Raw genomic sequence first — 16323 nt, forward strand, 5'->3', positions numbered from 1 at the left:
ATCTGCTTCAGTAAGAAACAAGCAAACTAGCAAAGGAGCAGGGCTTTGTTTGTTTTTAATCAAGAAAAGCTTGATCATTTGTTACGTTACTGAGCCTTTTGCAAAGACTCCATTATAGGCTAAAAAGTACAAAATTTCTACTTTTTACTTACCAAAACAAAGATACAGAAACATTTTTGTCCCATTTGAGAAAGTTTTCAGAGATCAAAATCAGAATGTATTACCTTTTTCCACAAGCTGTTTCCACCTTTTCGCCCATTCTGTAAGCTGCTGAGCATAGACCTTCTCTATTCGTGCCCGTTCATGAATACAATTCATAAGATCATTGCAAAGTCTGTGACCATCATCAATTCGTTTTACTGTCCGCTTGTAATTTCCAACCTGTAAAGAGACAAATACTTAACAACTCCTGCTTGAAAGCTCTGAAAACAAGATAAATCTCTAATTAACACAAATGCTGTTACCTAGGAGAAAAGTAATCTACTAGCAGGAATTCATCAATTATAGCATAAGGTATTTTTCAATTAATCTTAAAACCTAACTGCAACACCACCACAAAGGCCACAAGTTCTCCTGTAAAAAGGCTATTAATTTTAAAAGTGAAAGCTTTATTATATTTTATTAGTCCTGCAATGTAATTATGGGCAGTCATCACAATTGTTCTGCATTATTATTGTTGCTTTAGATAATCAAGATATTTAACACAAATACAGTATTTCCCTCTCCCATGCATATTATTAAGTACCTAATGCCTTAATTTTATGCTGTGTTTAATCTTTCAGAATTAATAAAACTGCAAAGACATGCAAAGGAGTATTGCAACATTTCTATCAAGCATAATAGTTTGCGTTTTTTTGGGTTTTTTTTAAGAATGTAGTATGGAAGAAGCACAACCACTATATATACAACAGAGGCCGGATATGCTGTTTGTTACAGTTGTGCTCCACTGCTGACAAACTACATAGCAACTCTTTCAAAAGTCTACTGTAGCATTTAATGTGGGAAGATACTGACAGCACTTACGTGGAGTTCCTATACCTAGAATTAACTTGCGAATTCTAAAGAAAAAATATAGTTGCGCAATCCACAAGCTACAAAAGGATAAGGCTATGGAGAAAAATGCACACTATATAATGAAAATCCATTGCATAATTAAGACCCCCCTTTCATTTTTGTGTATGCACCAACATGGAATCACCAATCTAGATAATTGAAGGGAAAAAAAGCCTGCTCCCAGAGTAATATTTCCATTGATTTCAAGGTCACTCAGGGTGGCTTTTGTAAACATTACACAAGACGCAAGAACTTGGTTAACAGAATTTGCACAGACTATTAAATATCACAGTCAGTTTCTTATCTGCCCTAACCACCTGACTGAAAAATAAAGATTAGCAGTAAGGCAGTAGATTAAACATCCAAATACTTAAAGCATGTTTGTAATTTTTACATTTGAATCATATCTGATTCACATTTTAAATACAGGAAACGATCCAACTTTTAGGTTCACATTTATTCAGAATTTTGTAAGCAGATGTACATGCAAGCCATCTGCTTAAGGAAAAACTCTTCTAAGTATATAGGGAAATACTCTTAGAAGGGGAAAAAACCTGTATTGAGTGCTGGAAAAATAAGTGACTATGCTGATAAATACAGACATATGTTAGGACTCCTTATCAAAAGGGCGGGGAGGGGAGAAATCGAAACCATCAATGACAGGACAAAAACAATTCCTTTAGATAGTGGCCTCAAAGCATTAATTTGGGGATGTTTTTGGTTTTGGACTAGAGCCGTTTCAATGGATCAAAGAAATTTAGGTAGCATCTAAGAAAAGCATTAGTTAGCAGTCACTGATTTGTCTAAATCATGTAAAAAAGTACACACACACACCAGCCTTTAAACGTAAGTCACTATATAACTGAAGATAAGTAGCTACCAGCATCACAAAGAAGCTGACACCGAAAATCAAGATAGTCAACGCATCCATGTGAAAACAGATTTCATCTATTAACAAAAAAGTATGAAAAATAACCTCTCATTTTCATAAGAAATAAAAATTTGAGAAGTAGGCAGTTTCAAACTAACACTGTACACTAACAAATAGAATATACATATGTAATCAAAGCATTAAGAAAATTAAATACTTCAAAGAATACTTTCTAAAGCCTTTGTATTGGAAGAGCAAATCATTCATCTGCTCAAAATTACTCCAGCTGCAGGTTCACAGCCAAGCAGGCTGTTAAAACAGGTTATGCTAGCTTGGCACAACTACTGAAACCTTATATTAGCATCAATTTGTGTCTCCAGTTATGTGCCCAGGGATTTATGTCTCTAGCATGAACGTTTCCTTTAATAAATTTTCACTATTAAATTAGCATTTTAAATGCTAATATTGAATGGGAGCTGGCTGCCTCATGGTATTTTGTGTTGTCTGAGCAAATTCTAACCTCATGGTAATATCTAGCAGCTGCAAAATCTCAGGCAGATATTCGGAGAGCTGAATTTAGCTTACCTATTATGGTCCACTCACTATTATTGCATAGGACCATCTTTAAAAAGCTGCATGCAGACCACAGATAAGTCACTCGCGCTACCTCCTTCTCCACAGGAGGACTGAAGGAAGTAGCATCAGAGTTTAGAACCAGGATAAAGAAGAACCAGGCCTACAACACTAGAAAATAACAACCTTGTATTCCAAAGAAAGCCCTTTTATACCAGTATTTTAAAGAAAAAAAAAAAGCATTCACTTGATTTATGAAACAGTAAAGTATGTTAGACATCACATTCAAATTTCACGCCCTTTGAGGAACATTAGAATTTTGGAAATACAGCATTTTTCTGTGTTTCATGACACACAGAACATAAGTTATATACTCGGCATTTAAGATTTTAAAATACTAGTGGTTTATTTAAAAAACTGCATTTTAAGTTATGGACACTGCAATGACAATTTTTTTTTTTTAGAAGTGGAATGTGCAGCCTGTCACTGTAGGAGGCAGACTTGGAGGTATGAGAGCACAAGGTATTTAGACTACAGAGCCAAGTAAAGGGACGAGAACTCTAGTCTTTATGCAGCCAAGGAACTACTAGGTTAACTGTAGATAAGTTAAAACAATTAAATTAAAAACCTATAAACACACTAAAGACACCCTGAATTCTGGAGAAGAAAACCATGACTTAATACATTGTTTTATACAAGACTATTTTCTCCAGTTCCTGAGGTAGACTGCAAACAGTCTGCAAGACTTCCCCCTTCCTCTTCACATGAGGTATTCGAGCTAAAACAAAAATGACAAATTCTTTTACTTGTAGCAACTGACCGGGGGGGGGGGGGGGGAAAAATCCCGTCTTTCTGTGTTTCAGTCAGAGCCACATTTACATAATGCCTTGCAATTTTCAGATTTCTCGATTGGCACTGTTCAGTACATGAACGTATGATTTTGCTAGTTAGAAAAACTTTCTGATCGTTCTGAGCATTGGGCTATTTCCTGCTAAACAGACAGCAGGCAACTAAGACATGAAGTTACTAGTTTCCTTGTCCTACAAATGAAACATTTGTTTCAGGAAGGTAAATTGTAAGATTAAACTTTCTTAGTTTCAAGAATGAGAGATATTTAAAAACTATATCCTGCTTTCATTTTAGCATCAACACTTCACCCATCTGAAAGAGACATTTTATTACATGATACCAAATTCAGTTGCTGTTTACCCTTAGTTGCCAGAAACACCTCAGAAGGAAATAACCCCAAGAGTTTATTTCTTCAAAATACCACTACAATGGTCACTTTCTTGATGCAATCAGTGAATTCTGTGAGAACTGCGATTCACAGTTTTGTGTCACACCCCCCCGCCCCGCTTTTCTAAGTTGAGTTAGCAACCAGTTTCCCCTCTTCCACTGCAAGAAATACTGAGCTTTGCTACTAATAAGCATCAGTTGATTCTATTTTGCCCCATTTATCTCTTACAGGCATTATAGATGCCTTCAAATCTCTATTTTGCTTAGTCAAGAAAACATTCCTTCTCATTTTGATATTTCCTCTCATGCATGAACACAGCAATGTCGCCTCAAATCCCACTTAGTATAGCTAGCCGTCCAGTCATCTCTCCTTTGTGACCACCAGTGTACTAACGTAGCCAAGCACTGTCACTGATATGATCTTTAGTGGGAATATTTAAGAGCTTACCACCTCATTATTTTACAATTTCACAGCACTAAACACAAAAGGAGAGTCTTAAATTATTCTAGGCTCCTTTACCTCAACTGATTTTTTTTTATTAGCATATTCATAGAGCAGGATAAAAGCCTATAAAGAGTTAAACACACTTAGCAGGTTTTTCTGGTATGCTGAATGAAAAATAAAGGTATTTAATTTGTTAGCAGCCAAGAAGGTGGCAAACGTTCAGCTCTTGCTAAACTCCAGTCAGTTAATTCTAGTATGTCATGATAATTGTTATAACCACAAGTATTTCAGGAGTTTCAAATGCCTGAAGTAAGATTTGATGTCAACTCTTTTTCCAAGCTTGCCTAGCTTATTCATAACTAGTCAGCCTTTATGAACTGGAACCATTTGAAAGTCAGTCAGTCACCATAGTGTACAACAAGGTTTTTTATGGGCAAATATTCACAGGCAGGAAATACAGTAATGACCTTTGAAGGCTTATAGTCAAACCCACACATACCAATGGCCAGTATGGGTACACACTTACTATTTCCAGCATTCCATTCAACCATGACTACAATTTCTTTCCAGCTACATCCAACAGGAAGTTTCCAAACATTTCAACCAGCATTAACATCTATAATACTGTGGGGTTTCTTTTTCAAATAAGAAGAATTATCTTGGTACATAATTAGCACATACACAGTCCAAGTACCTAGGAGCACTAGCTCTGTGTATTTAAATTTTGTAAGTTCACCCATGTAAATTCACAACTGGTTGCAAGACAAATCCTGAAGAAGCTTTTAAACCCACAAAATCTAAAGCCAAACATACCAGTAAGCAAACACTTGGCAATGTAAATGGAGAACATTATGTTGCTCAATGTTAGAAGGATTAAAAAAATGCATATAGGAGATACGAAAGGAATCTACTATTGCAGAGTCCAAATATTTTTAAAATGAAAAAGCAAAACACAGTCTGCTTCATCAGCAAAAAGCATTCACTGACAAGTAACTGAAATCCCTCAACACAGGAACACCTTTTTAATATTCAAGAGTGAGTTTTGGGAGCTCATCCCTCTTAAATTCCCTGCATCTAATACACACCCCCTCAACAGATACCTCAGGTAGATGTTGGCTGACAGTAGCCGGCATGAAGCACAGATATCAGAGTATCAAATGGGCAGGACCAAGACCATCTGAGCAGACAGCTTATAAAGGAGTTTGTGGGAGGCATGTCGCAGATCAGCTGCCTCTGCTATCCAGAGTGTCAGGTCTGGAGCTTGTCTTGCCTTGGGGTTTTTTTGGGAGAATGGGAATACATATGGTGGCCAACCTTCCTCCACCCATACTACGCAGGGGACCAACTTCCTCTTTTTGAATAAGCTGAAAATCTTATCTTGCTAGTGGATATCTCAACAAATACTTCAGAATGCAATGAAAGGCATGTGCTGAGCACCTCAAAATGCACATCAAGTCCTGGCCTCCAAGGGAGTCAGTCACAGGCCTAAGTTCATAGAACTAATGCCAGTTGCTGGTTTAGCAGCTGTTCAGAATGACTAATTTTTTAATTTTTTTTAATAAGTAGGTGTTTTCACAGGGCAGTTAAACACCCCTGCAATAAATGGAGAGGGCTCCATATTGCTGATGCTAGCAGAAAATAAGGGAGAGTAGGGATTCACATCCAGGGTATAAAAGGCACAGCCTGTGAGGGACCCATGGCCCATTAAAAGTAAGTGCTTCCACAGGCAGGGTAGCTGGTCCTTTTGATGTCTTACCTTGCAAGATATGCATACACTTCTACTTTGATCTCTAGGAACACTTACTCATCACCTTTCCTGCCTTCACAGGTATTTAAGTGAACAATAGCATCGGTCTCGGCTTGCTTGGTCTTTTAATATGACCATAATAATAGTGATCAGCAAGCATAAGGCCGGAGCTTAATTAACAAAATGCATCATAAAATTGGCCTTCCATTTATTATTAATATATCAAATTCTTTCATGTGTATTTCAAAACCACTTCAGCAGAACAAGGCCAATAAGGTTGTCTATTTCTTGTGTTTCACTAAAACCGTGCAATCTTGGAACCAACCAGTTTTGCCACAGTCTATTTTTGGATGCAAGAAAGTGGCATGAATGATTATGACAAATAGATGTATTTACAGCAGTCATGCAAATGCTGAGAGTCCATATGATGAGAAAGAAATACGAAGGGTTTCAAATTGCACGTTGGGTTCCAAATTTTCCACTTTCCCTTGGAAAAGTTACTGCCGTCCTGCTCCAGGCTATCAGCAATAACCTTTGATTACCCAAAGCATGCCACCCTTGCCAGCTAAGTAACACAGATGAAGGAATTCCTTCTTGGAGCATAACCACAAGATTCCTTGGTCTTAAAAAACTGCTGCACCCAGAGAGAGCCATGAGCTTAACCAGATACATCAAGGTACACTGAGGCTTGTTAGAAAGATGAAGAATGAAAAAGAAGCTTCCATTTCTTAAGTAAATTAAGGCATTACTGAACAACAGGACAACTGAAACTTTGATGAAATCCTCCACTATTATTGTGGCAACTATCTTTCAGAATGTCTTTTCTTATTATTTTGCAATTCCTTGCTCTCTAAGCAAGCTTACATGAAAACATGTACAAAATTTTCTGTCTCCTAAAGTACTTGCATTTCGTAAACACCTGGACATATTAGAGGAAAATAAAAAGATTCGTTCTCCTGAAAACGATTTATCATCTTGCTAGAAGACAAAAAACTTTTAGTAGTAGCTTGGGTTAACTAAATACTGAAAAAGTTCCTCAATTTAATTGTGAAAGCTGCTATTTCTATTTCATGCTAAAGAAAGATGTATATTTCTGAAAGCCTAATTTTTTCAGTTATACCAGCTGTTCTGATACAAGATACTACCTATGCCTAAACCTTGTCCTACCCACATTTTTTGACTGATATATCTACAGCAAGTCAACACCAAGAATACAAGTCCAAACAGCAACTTCTCCAGTTCCCTTTCAACAAGACAACTATTTCCCAACCACAAATCTGAACCTGATAACAGTATATCTATGTAGTAATTAAAAAGACTAGTCTTTAAAGGAAACAAATTACTATTCGTATTGGATTTCAAGCGTTGAGCTTGACTCTCAATGCCAGAACTGGAAGTTTCCATGAACAGTATTGAAATAGCAACCTAATAAAAAGCTTCATAGATGAAGTAACCTGCATTGAATTGCTCCATGGACAGTCTGAACATACGCAAACAGACAAGGTTAGAGCATTAACTTTAGTACCATGCAACCATATACTATAGATTCACATTTTTAAATGTGATCAAACTGCTAGTAATCATCTTTGTAATAAGGACCCTAGCAAAGGCAGTGACAACTCCAAAAGAAAGCAAACACTTCTGGATGCAGAAAACTGATTAAGAACCAAGTGTTTTATTTCCTAAAGACAACATTGTATGAAATTTCTGTCACCAGCAATGGCAAAAACTTTGAAGTTGGTTTATCAGCATTTTATTCAGTACAGTTCTTATTATCAGCTCAACAGAACATCAACGTTCAAGAAATAAAAGTGGTTTAGTTTCAAAGATATGGAGTGAGCAAAAAAGTTTTCACAGTAAGTTCTTCAGATAGGTCCCACACCCAGCCACCTCACTCTTTCCTAAGTGTCTTTCAAGAAAAAGATGGGCTTTGCAGCACACTCCAAAGGTAAATAAATTTGAGCTATTTTGGAGTGTGAGGGAACAAACTCAAAAGCTCACCCTGCCAGACTGTCTCTTCTGTGCCATGGCCAAGTTTAAATACATTCACTGCTTTCAGCTGTGGCAGTAAAACATAGCAAGGTGGCTTTTAACAAACTGCAGGCTGTCTTTGAAAAAGAAAAAACCTATCCTGTCAAATATCTTAAAAACCTCTAATGAAAGGGTGCAAATGACAACATCTGCAGTAACAATACAACTTCCAAATTGATTAAGAGTGCTTTACTACTTGTTACCTGAGGCATGAAGTACTGAGGCTGGCATTCCAGAGACACTGCGTCTTTTCTAATCAAGTCAGAGAAAATAGATTTATCAAAGCAGTTTAGTTATCCATTTTGAGAAAGACTAAGACTAGAATTCAAAGTTGCAATCTTCAGAAACAAAATAACCAATTCAGAACAGATGGAAAAAGGACAAGTTTTAGACTAAAATTCAGTCAAATTTACTTTGGAAAGATGGCTCCAAACCACAAGTACTTAAACAAGACTTTGGTAATTAAGTTTGACAGGCTTGCTGTTAGTTTCTGCATGTCACTTAACACTGAAGAGTTATTCTTAAGTTAAATTTATTAGGACTTGCACAGGACTTCCTTTACTTTAGGTTTGTGTCCTACCAACAGCAGAAGCCTGACAAACCTCCTCCCCCCCTCTTAACTGTTGATCGGAAGGATAATTCCTGTCTTACTGTTTTGTCAGGCTTCTCTGTAGAAAGGCAAGGTTTAAAGTCAAATGGTACATTCTGCCAAGGCATTACTTGGCCTAAGCAAACTGCTGGATACCTTAATTATACACTCAAACAAATAATCAGAAGTATATACAAACCAAAATACAGTCCAGGCTAGTATCAGGCAGGCATGTCAAAATGCAGTTACCCTCACAGAAATGCACAGGAGTGCAGAGGTCCCAAGAAAACTACTCCTGGATGAAAGCAATCACTCAAAATATCCTATATCAAGGCTACACTGCAGTGGACAGCACAGCTTTAGGTACTTTACCACTTTCCCTTATGTTGTGCTTTAGTCCAAATATTTTGTTCAAACCCCACCTTCCCTGCTACATGCAGCTATAAAGGCTGTCAACCAAAACATAAGTTCCACATTATTCACATTTCTCACTATAATAGGGTATTGCCAAGCCTACCGGTCTTCTGAATAGCTTAATACCCAGTAATAGGGAGTCATCCTGTAAGTATCAGAGTGCAAAGAAACAGCAATTTCTTTGCTTACTATATTCTCTCAGCTATTTCCATTGAGAGAAAAGTTTGTATGCATGTTTTTCTTAAGACAGCTTTGTAAACACATTTATTCTCAGAAACTACAGACTCTGTAAATTTACCCAGTACAGCATGCGTGAAGGTCAAAAATCGCTACAATGTCACTCCTTCCTGTTAATAGTTCAGCATTACTACATAATCATTTATATCAGAGTACTCTTTTTCATGTTTAGTTTAAAGTATCTTAGTGTATCCATAAAAGTTCCATCTCCGCAGAATGCCAGGGATGTCATACCACACATTTTTCAGCTCTCCATGCAGTCATAAACATTTAAGCATACCTACTACAGTCTTTCAGCTATACATACAGCAGGTTATCATAAACTGCTGTATCTTTTGAACACTCTAAGCTATTCTTTGTTGGTTTTTGCTTTTCCTTTTTTTTTTTTTTTAACCACAACACAAATGTCAGCGGTGATATTTTAAGCACTAATCAACTATAAAACTTTTACAGCCTCCCCTCTGTTTCACTGAAATACCACTTGGTTTCAACATATTGAAATTTCAAGCCTATAGTCACTTTGCTAAAATAATGACAAAGCCTTTACATCCATATTAAGAACACAACTGTCTCTATTAATGGTTTTTAAAGAGTCAGTGTTTGTAGCCACAAAACCCCCAAACTTGTCTGTTTGTCCTAAGAATCAAACCGTACAAAGCAGAGGAACAGCAAAACAAGTAGTGTTTCCTACATAATTCAATACTCAAAACTCCAAAATTCAGTGTAATATTCCCTTTTACATTGCTAAACTGTCAAAGGCTTAGTACAATGAAATACAGGTTTGGTTTGTTTTTTTTTTTTAAATGGTCATCAATTGCATGTATAGTCCAATTTTGCTTTCAGAAAAACTATTAATACTTTGAACATCCTTAAAGTCACCTCAGTAACAAAGCCATTGACTTATCACTGGGATTCATTTTTTACTGCAGCCAAACCTTTGTTTCACTCCTTGAAGAGTGAGTGTGAAGATGGTCTCTAGCATTTTTAATGAACTGAACCCAGTCCATGAGAATATAATTGCCTCTTCAGTTTTGGAGATTATTTTTAACTGATTTTAGCATATTATTAGTTAATATGATCTAAACAATGCTAGTTTTCCCCTTTGAACAACTTGCATACCTGTTCTAGTCAGCATTTGTCAACTCTCAGAACATACTACTTTTCCAGGCTGATGTACTCAAAGTTTCAGAAAAAAAAGAAACTAATTATTCAATCTGAAATTTTTCCTCTTGACCATTTTAACATACCCACCTTTGTGGTTATACATCCAAAAAGAGAAAGAGCAGAGAAAAGAATTAATCCTATAAAGAAAGAAACTGATTGCAATACTGAAGTCTAACTTTCTTTTATCCAAGGATAAAGAAAGATACACCCATGCATTACACAGTAGTCTATTGACACTGCTTATGAAGCAGATCGCAGTTCTGACCTTTGGGAAGGAATACATAGAAAAGTCCAAAGCAATGGATTAAGAACTAGTGTTTACAAAATGGTATAAAGTCAGTCACCAATAGCATAAAGAAAGAACACCTTTAACCCACCTATAATAAGCATCAAATACACTTAAGCTATGTTTCGTAAAGGTCCTAGCTTAGGCTAATTGCTATTTCTGATCATTTATCATCCTTTAATATTAAGTACTTGAGTTCACATTTGTCCAAACAATCATACTAGTTTACAGAATTCCCATTCTCATTCATTCATCTTGTCTGCTTCCAGACACAATTACTTGATGGAAGACAACAGCTTGGTACGGAATAGCCAGGCAGAAGTCATGTTCTCCTGCCAAGTATAGGCTGCCCAACACATCAAAAAAAATCCCCTTTGGTCCAAGACTCTTTTTTCCCTGACTGCCTCCTTGTTTTATTTTTAAAAAACTTCTATCAAGGAAGCCTGCCCAGAAAGTTCCTTCAGCATAAAATAAAAAACACAGAATAATTGAGGTTGGAAGGAACCTCTGGAGATCATCTAGTCCCACCCTGCTCAATGCAGTCTTGATAGATCAGGTTACTCAGGACCATGTCCAGTTGAGTCTTAGACACCTTCAAGAGTAGAGGTCCCACATGCTCTCTGCAGTCATACTACAGAGTACCCCTACAACAAAAGGGGTTAAGACACAATCCAGCAATTTTAAAACCACCTCTTTATAAATAGGATAGACATATTTAACATAATAGTAAATATGTCACCTCAAAAAATTATAGTTATCTACTAAACAAGAACCTCACTGGCATTATGTCTTTTAGATAATGTATTGAAAAATAATGGGAGATCTGCATCAAAATGCAATATGCCCTCACCACCACCACCAATGCAGGTTAGTGGTCTAGAAAAGCTTTCATTTAAAAGGAAGCATAATGTTAGGTCACCAAAACCAAGCTGTCTTACATAGTCTCTGGTAACGGAAATATTCAGACATTTTCCCTAGCCATTTTCATGTTTGCTATAGTCCAAACTCAAAAGAGCTCCCAGTCACATGGTAGAAATTTGCCCCACTGAATACAGTTCATCTGGACAGCATACTTACTTCCAATTACATCGGTATTGACACTGTCAAACCTTTCTTTTTCTTGCAAGAAACTTTTTTAGTAAAATACTTTCTGCTTTACGAAGTTTGCTATCTTTAAAGCTTAATCAAGTTATCATAACATCTGAAAGCCTTCTTCAGATTTGGGCAGCAGCAATTACTGATATTACAATTTGTTTTATAATATCTTTCTGCATGTATTCTCCTACATTGAGATAAGGATAAGATAACTTCTCTCAAAAAAGTTTATACTCATATCTAGACACAAACAGGAGACATGCAGTACATTCACATGCTATCTTACATTTGTAATTTATGTACACTTACAGTAGCCTTTAGCCAGTTAGTTTAGACTTAACACTGATCACTCAACCCCCTTGGTAGTTTTAAAAGCTACCCACCCACACCCCTCTTCGGCAAGAAAAATTGACAAAGGTTCAATTCTGAATTGCATATCCTACCCAAATGGATGATCCTCAAGTTTGTGCTGGTTAAAAACCATTGACAGAACTAGGCCAAAATCTAAAACATCACTTCTACCCTGAAGGCTATTTCTGCAGATCAGAATAACCAAAGGCATCTTATATTGCAGCTCTCTCCACAGTTTACAATGTACAAAAATCAGATTTTCTATAGTAAGAGTAAAAAATAAAACCAAAATATTCTGATAAAACATTCGGGTTACCTCCCAGAAGCTATCACTGGAAACTTCTACTCCAACGGAATCATCATATGAGCCAGACATTTCTATGTATGAAGAACTTGTAAGTATTCAGAGCTTAAACACCTTCAAAATCTGTAAAAAGATAGAAAAAAAATTATTTATGAGCATTATTAATGAAAAACAGTTATCAAAAGAGAAATGAAGTTAAGTAACATCCTTCAATTCTTTGATATCTAGGGATGCCAAATAAAAACAAGAGGTCACCACACTGGGCATGTAACTAAGTACGTTTCGCAACAGAACACTATTCTACCACACAAAGTTCTTGGCTAGTAACTACCTGAACTACTTGTTATTTTCTTGCCACCACTCTTGTGTATATTAAAGCAGATAATAGATTCTAAATGATGGTATGATGCACGTATCTACTGTTCCACATGTACCACGTAAAAGGTTATAGGCTCCATGACAGAAGGTCTCCTTGAAGCTGACAATTACTTTCCCTAGAAGTTGAAGCTCCCACACCTAGTTTTACTGCATTTTATGTGACCATACTACTTCATTGTTTTCTTTTAGGAAAACAAACAAACAAACAAAAAAAATCATCTCCAAATTCTGATCTTTATTAGAAGTCATTACTTTAACAATTCAGGCATTCTCACTTATATAGACACAGCTGCATGGAAGAAAAACATGACCTATTCTCATCGAAGGAGACGACTGTTTATAAAGCACTGTGTAGAAAAAAAAAAATGTAGGGTTACCCTATGCTAACATTTAGGGTAAGTATCAAGAACACTACTGAGGCAAAAATTCAGGCACTTACATCCACAAATGCGGTTTGCGGGGTGGAGACCAAGAGGTAGGAGAGGAAGGAAACAGCTCCCTCCCACAACACACACATGCAAATCCCTGCCTAATCTCTACAAACGAAGTCATCAGGTTCTCCTGTTTAGACTTCTCCTATCAAGTTTGCCTACATATGGATAAACAGATTTTACCCCCCGCTCTTCTGGAATGAACACCTTCATCAGTAGACTGTAAGGCGACGCGCCCTCTCTCTTTCACACTATGAATCTTACTTCCCTTAATGCAACAGGGACACTTCAAAAGGAAGGGTAGAAAATGCCTACAAACCTGGTCTGCCTTGCAACCTAGTGGTCATGACATGCTGCCGAGAGAAACAGAATTGAAATCCTCCAAGGCCAAGGGGAATTCAACACTAAATTCACATTTCTTGGATACTCTGAAAAATAACTGTGCCATATGGGTAGGCATACACCACTTGTTTGTAACAAGAACTAGCTACCGAAACAAAACAGTTGTTTGGACAGTTACAGCACAAACAGAACAAAGAACTGCTCTGGCTGGGAAGACAAGCTGTTTCTCTGCAACAGTTTTTCATCCAATTCATTTCCATAATCCAATTCACAGAAAGCTTAAATAGCCTTAAGACTGAATACAGAACTGAAAGCTACAACAGAAACATCAATTGTTAGATTTTTACTTTGAAAAGACAGCCAAAAATACAGGAAGGGGTCTGCAAAACGGCAACAATTAGAAAGGATGATGATATATTGAGATAGAGTATTTTTACACATTAGTGTAATACTCTTCAACTTGTTATGTTATTGGTAATTATCAAAAACCCCACTTTTCAACACCTGTGCTTTTATCAAACCAAGAGGGGAAAGCGCGTTAAAACACTTCACATTCAATTGTCAGTTTCTTAGCAACACACCTTTACATGGAATGTGCTCTTTCCAGATCAATTTTGGCCCTTGCAATTCTTACAATACATCAAGATAAGCAAAGATCACAATTGTAAGCGTTTATATTTTCTGATAGCCTTTCTTACGTAGCCATAAGCAGCACAAGGAGGAAACACAAGCGCAATAAACTTGCAACTGGTTGGACAAACTCAAAAAAATAGTTTGACATTAAACGGCTTTTTCTAAGAGTTTGTTTTAAAGTTTTCACAAAAATATAAGGTTATGCAGTGGTATCTTTAATCATAATTTTTGGTGTTATTTTGTCTAATTAAAAGGAGACCTAGAGTTTAAAGACAGCTTGTTAAATTAATAAATGTCGCCAGCTAGATTCTGTTAACTGTTCGTGTCCTCTTGCCTTTTTCCTGTTAAGGCAGCACTAACGCTCACATTACTCTGAAACCAAGTAAGCGATTGAAGCAAGCGCGTGACCCGGGCATGCCATGCAGAACAAGGCAAGGAACAAGACTCCAGAGGTTCTTAGGAAGGGTTACAGTTGTTTTTCTATAGTACACCAAGATCTTTCAACCAAAGTGTTGACTGCCATTTGGAAGAGATCAGGCAGACAACTGTAGAGTTCAGCGTCCTGGAAAAACAAACCCTTACGCAAAAGTATAAACCTAAAGGAAAGTTTCCACAAGTCACCCATTTCCCCCCCCACCCCCCCAAAACCACACAAGAAGTATTTTTCCCCCCTCCAATTACAAAAAGAAAAGACAATGAAAGTGTTCTGAAGTAATAATACAGTGTCCGCTTACCTTTAACAAAATAGCCTAAACTATATCAGCGTGGGAAATTTAACCTGAAAAGCTACATGGAAAAATTGGAAAAGCTGAAACAGAGGAACATTTTCTTAAATGAGGGAACAGGTTGTAGGGACTTTCTAAAACTTTTATTCCTCCTCAACTAAAACTACATAATACACAGAGCTATCCTTTTTTTCCATAAAAGCATGAAAATGATCAGCCCTCAGGAAATTCTGATGGATTTAAGGTTTTTATATGCCAAATACTATGCTGTGAGAAAGTATGAGCAAGCGTATTTAGGGAAATATTATGAAGTCATAGCAACAACTGGCACAGAAAAACACTATTTGTACAGCACTACTTAAAAATAAACTGAATACTGAGATAGGAACATTAAGCAGCATGAGTCATGCTACCCTCATGAAACAGAATTATTACAGCAGCCAGTCCTTTAGCACATTTTTGGTTAGGGTTTGGTTCTCCCATCCTTCAAGTGAATTTGCAGAGGTTTCACAACGAAAGTTCATTGCACTTTGATTTGCAGGGTCTTCCGTTTCACTATAAAAAGTAAACCTATCACCAACTAAGGCTGTCAGTACAAAATCTGGGAAATCTAGACCAAGACGACAAGAGAGATGAGTTCTGCACAGATTCTCCGCCAACGATCACTTGCATCTCACAAAGTTGGGGGTTCTTTGGTCAGCTAGATTGCAGCAGAACCAGTAACTCCATAGGGAAGCAGGGTGCACACCCAGTTCCTGTATTCCCACAACAGTTTGGCTTCATCCACTCTGGCCTTTATCTTCTTATTCCACGACTCCAGGCCCAACTCTTTAGGAGTACTTACACGGCCCTTTTTCTCGTACCTCAACTACTGGCTGAGCAAGCAGTAGCACAGTGCTGTAGCAGCTTCCACCCACTGACTGGTAAACCAGCTCACCAAACAGGACAGATATTACTGAGCTCACATTAAGATTTTCTTGAGCAGGTACATCACTTTAGGTTTCTTCCATCCAGCTGCCAATTTTCACGAAACTGAGAAGAAATGCTCTTCTTTAACGTTTGTCTGAAACTGACCAATTGATTCAAAAAGTATGGAAGCAGGAAGTTAGAGAAGGCAATGGTGTAAGCCTCATTTTCATCAGAAGGCAGACTACAGATCTTCACCGAATAGAAACCACCTCTGGCTCACACTCTGTGCCTTTTCCTTAGCATGCTCTTGGCCAACACAAATGAAATCTCATAACTTTCATACTTCTCAGGATATTTTCTTCCCCTGTGTCAAAGAACTTCGGAATTTCCATTAAAAACCAAAATCTCAATATTTTATTACCAAGGCCAAAGGTCTTAAAACAAGTTTTTACCTCTGTCACCACAGGCACATAAACCACCAAATGTGAAACAGCACAGAGAAAGCCTTA

The 16323-nt window shown here is 37.1% G+C and overlaps 1 protein-coding gene across 3 annotated transcripts in view; it reads right to left on the reverse strand.

The window, feature by feature from the left end:
* PACSIN2 (protein kinase C and casein kinase substrate in neurons 2) overlaps positions 1-16323 on the reverse strand; it is a 62435-nt gene that overhangs the window by 16288 nt on the left and 29824 nt on the right. For all 3 annotated transcript variants that reach the window (XM_087766511.1, XM_087766510.1, XM_087766508.1), the window contains exons 2-3: positions 12409-12519; positions 225-381 (exon numbers count right to left, since the gene is read on the reverse strand). In XM_087766511.1, coding sequence (XP_087622637.1) covers positions 225-381; positions 12409-12468 — 217 coding nt within the window. In that variant the 5' untranslated portion in view covers positions 12469-12519. The remainder of the gene's footprint in view (positions 1-224; positions 382-12408; positions 12520-16323) is intronic.

Source organism: Nipponia nippon, unplaced genomic scaffold, assembly GCF_047370975.1.
Source record: "Nipponia nippon isolate SJK-2023a ecotype South Korea unplaced genomic scaffold, ASM4737097v1 scaffold_3, whole genome shotgun sequence".
Taxonomy (NCBI): domain Eukaryota; kingdom Metazoa; phylum Chordata; class Aves; order Pelecaniformes; family Threskiornithidae; genus Nipponia; species Nipponia nippon.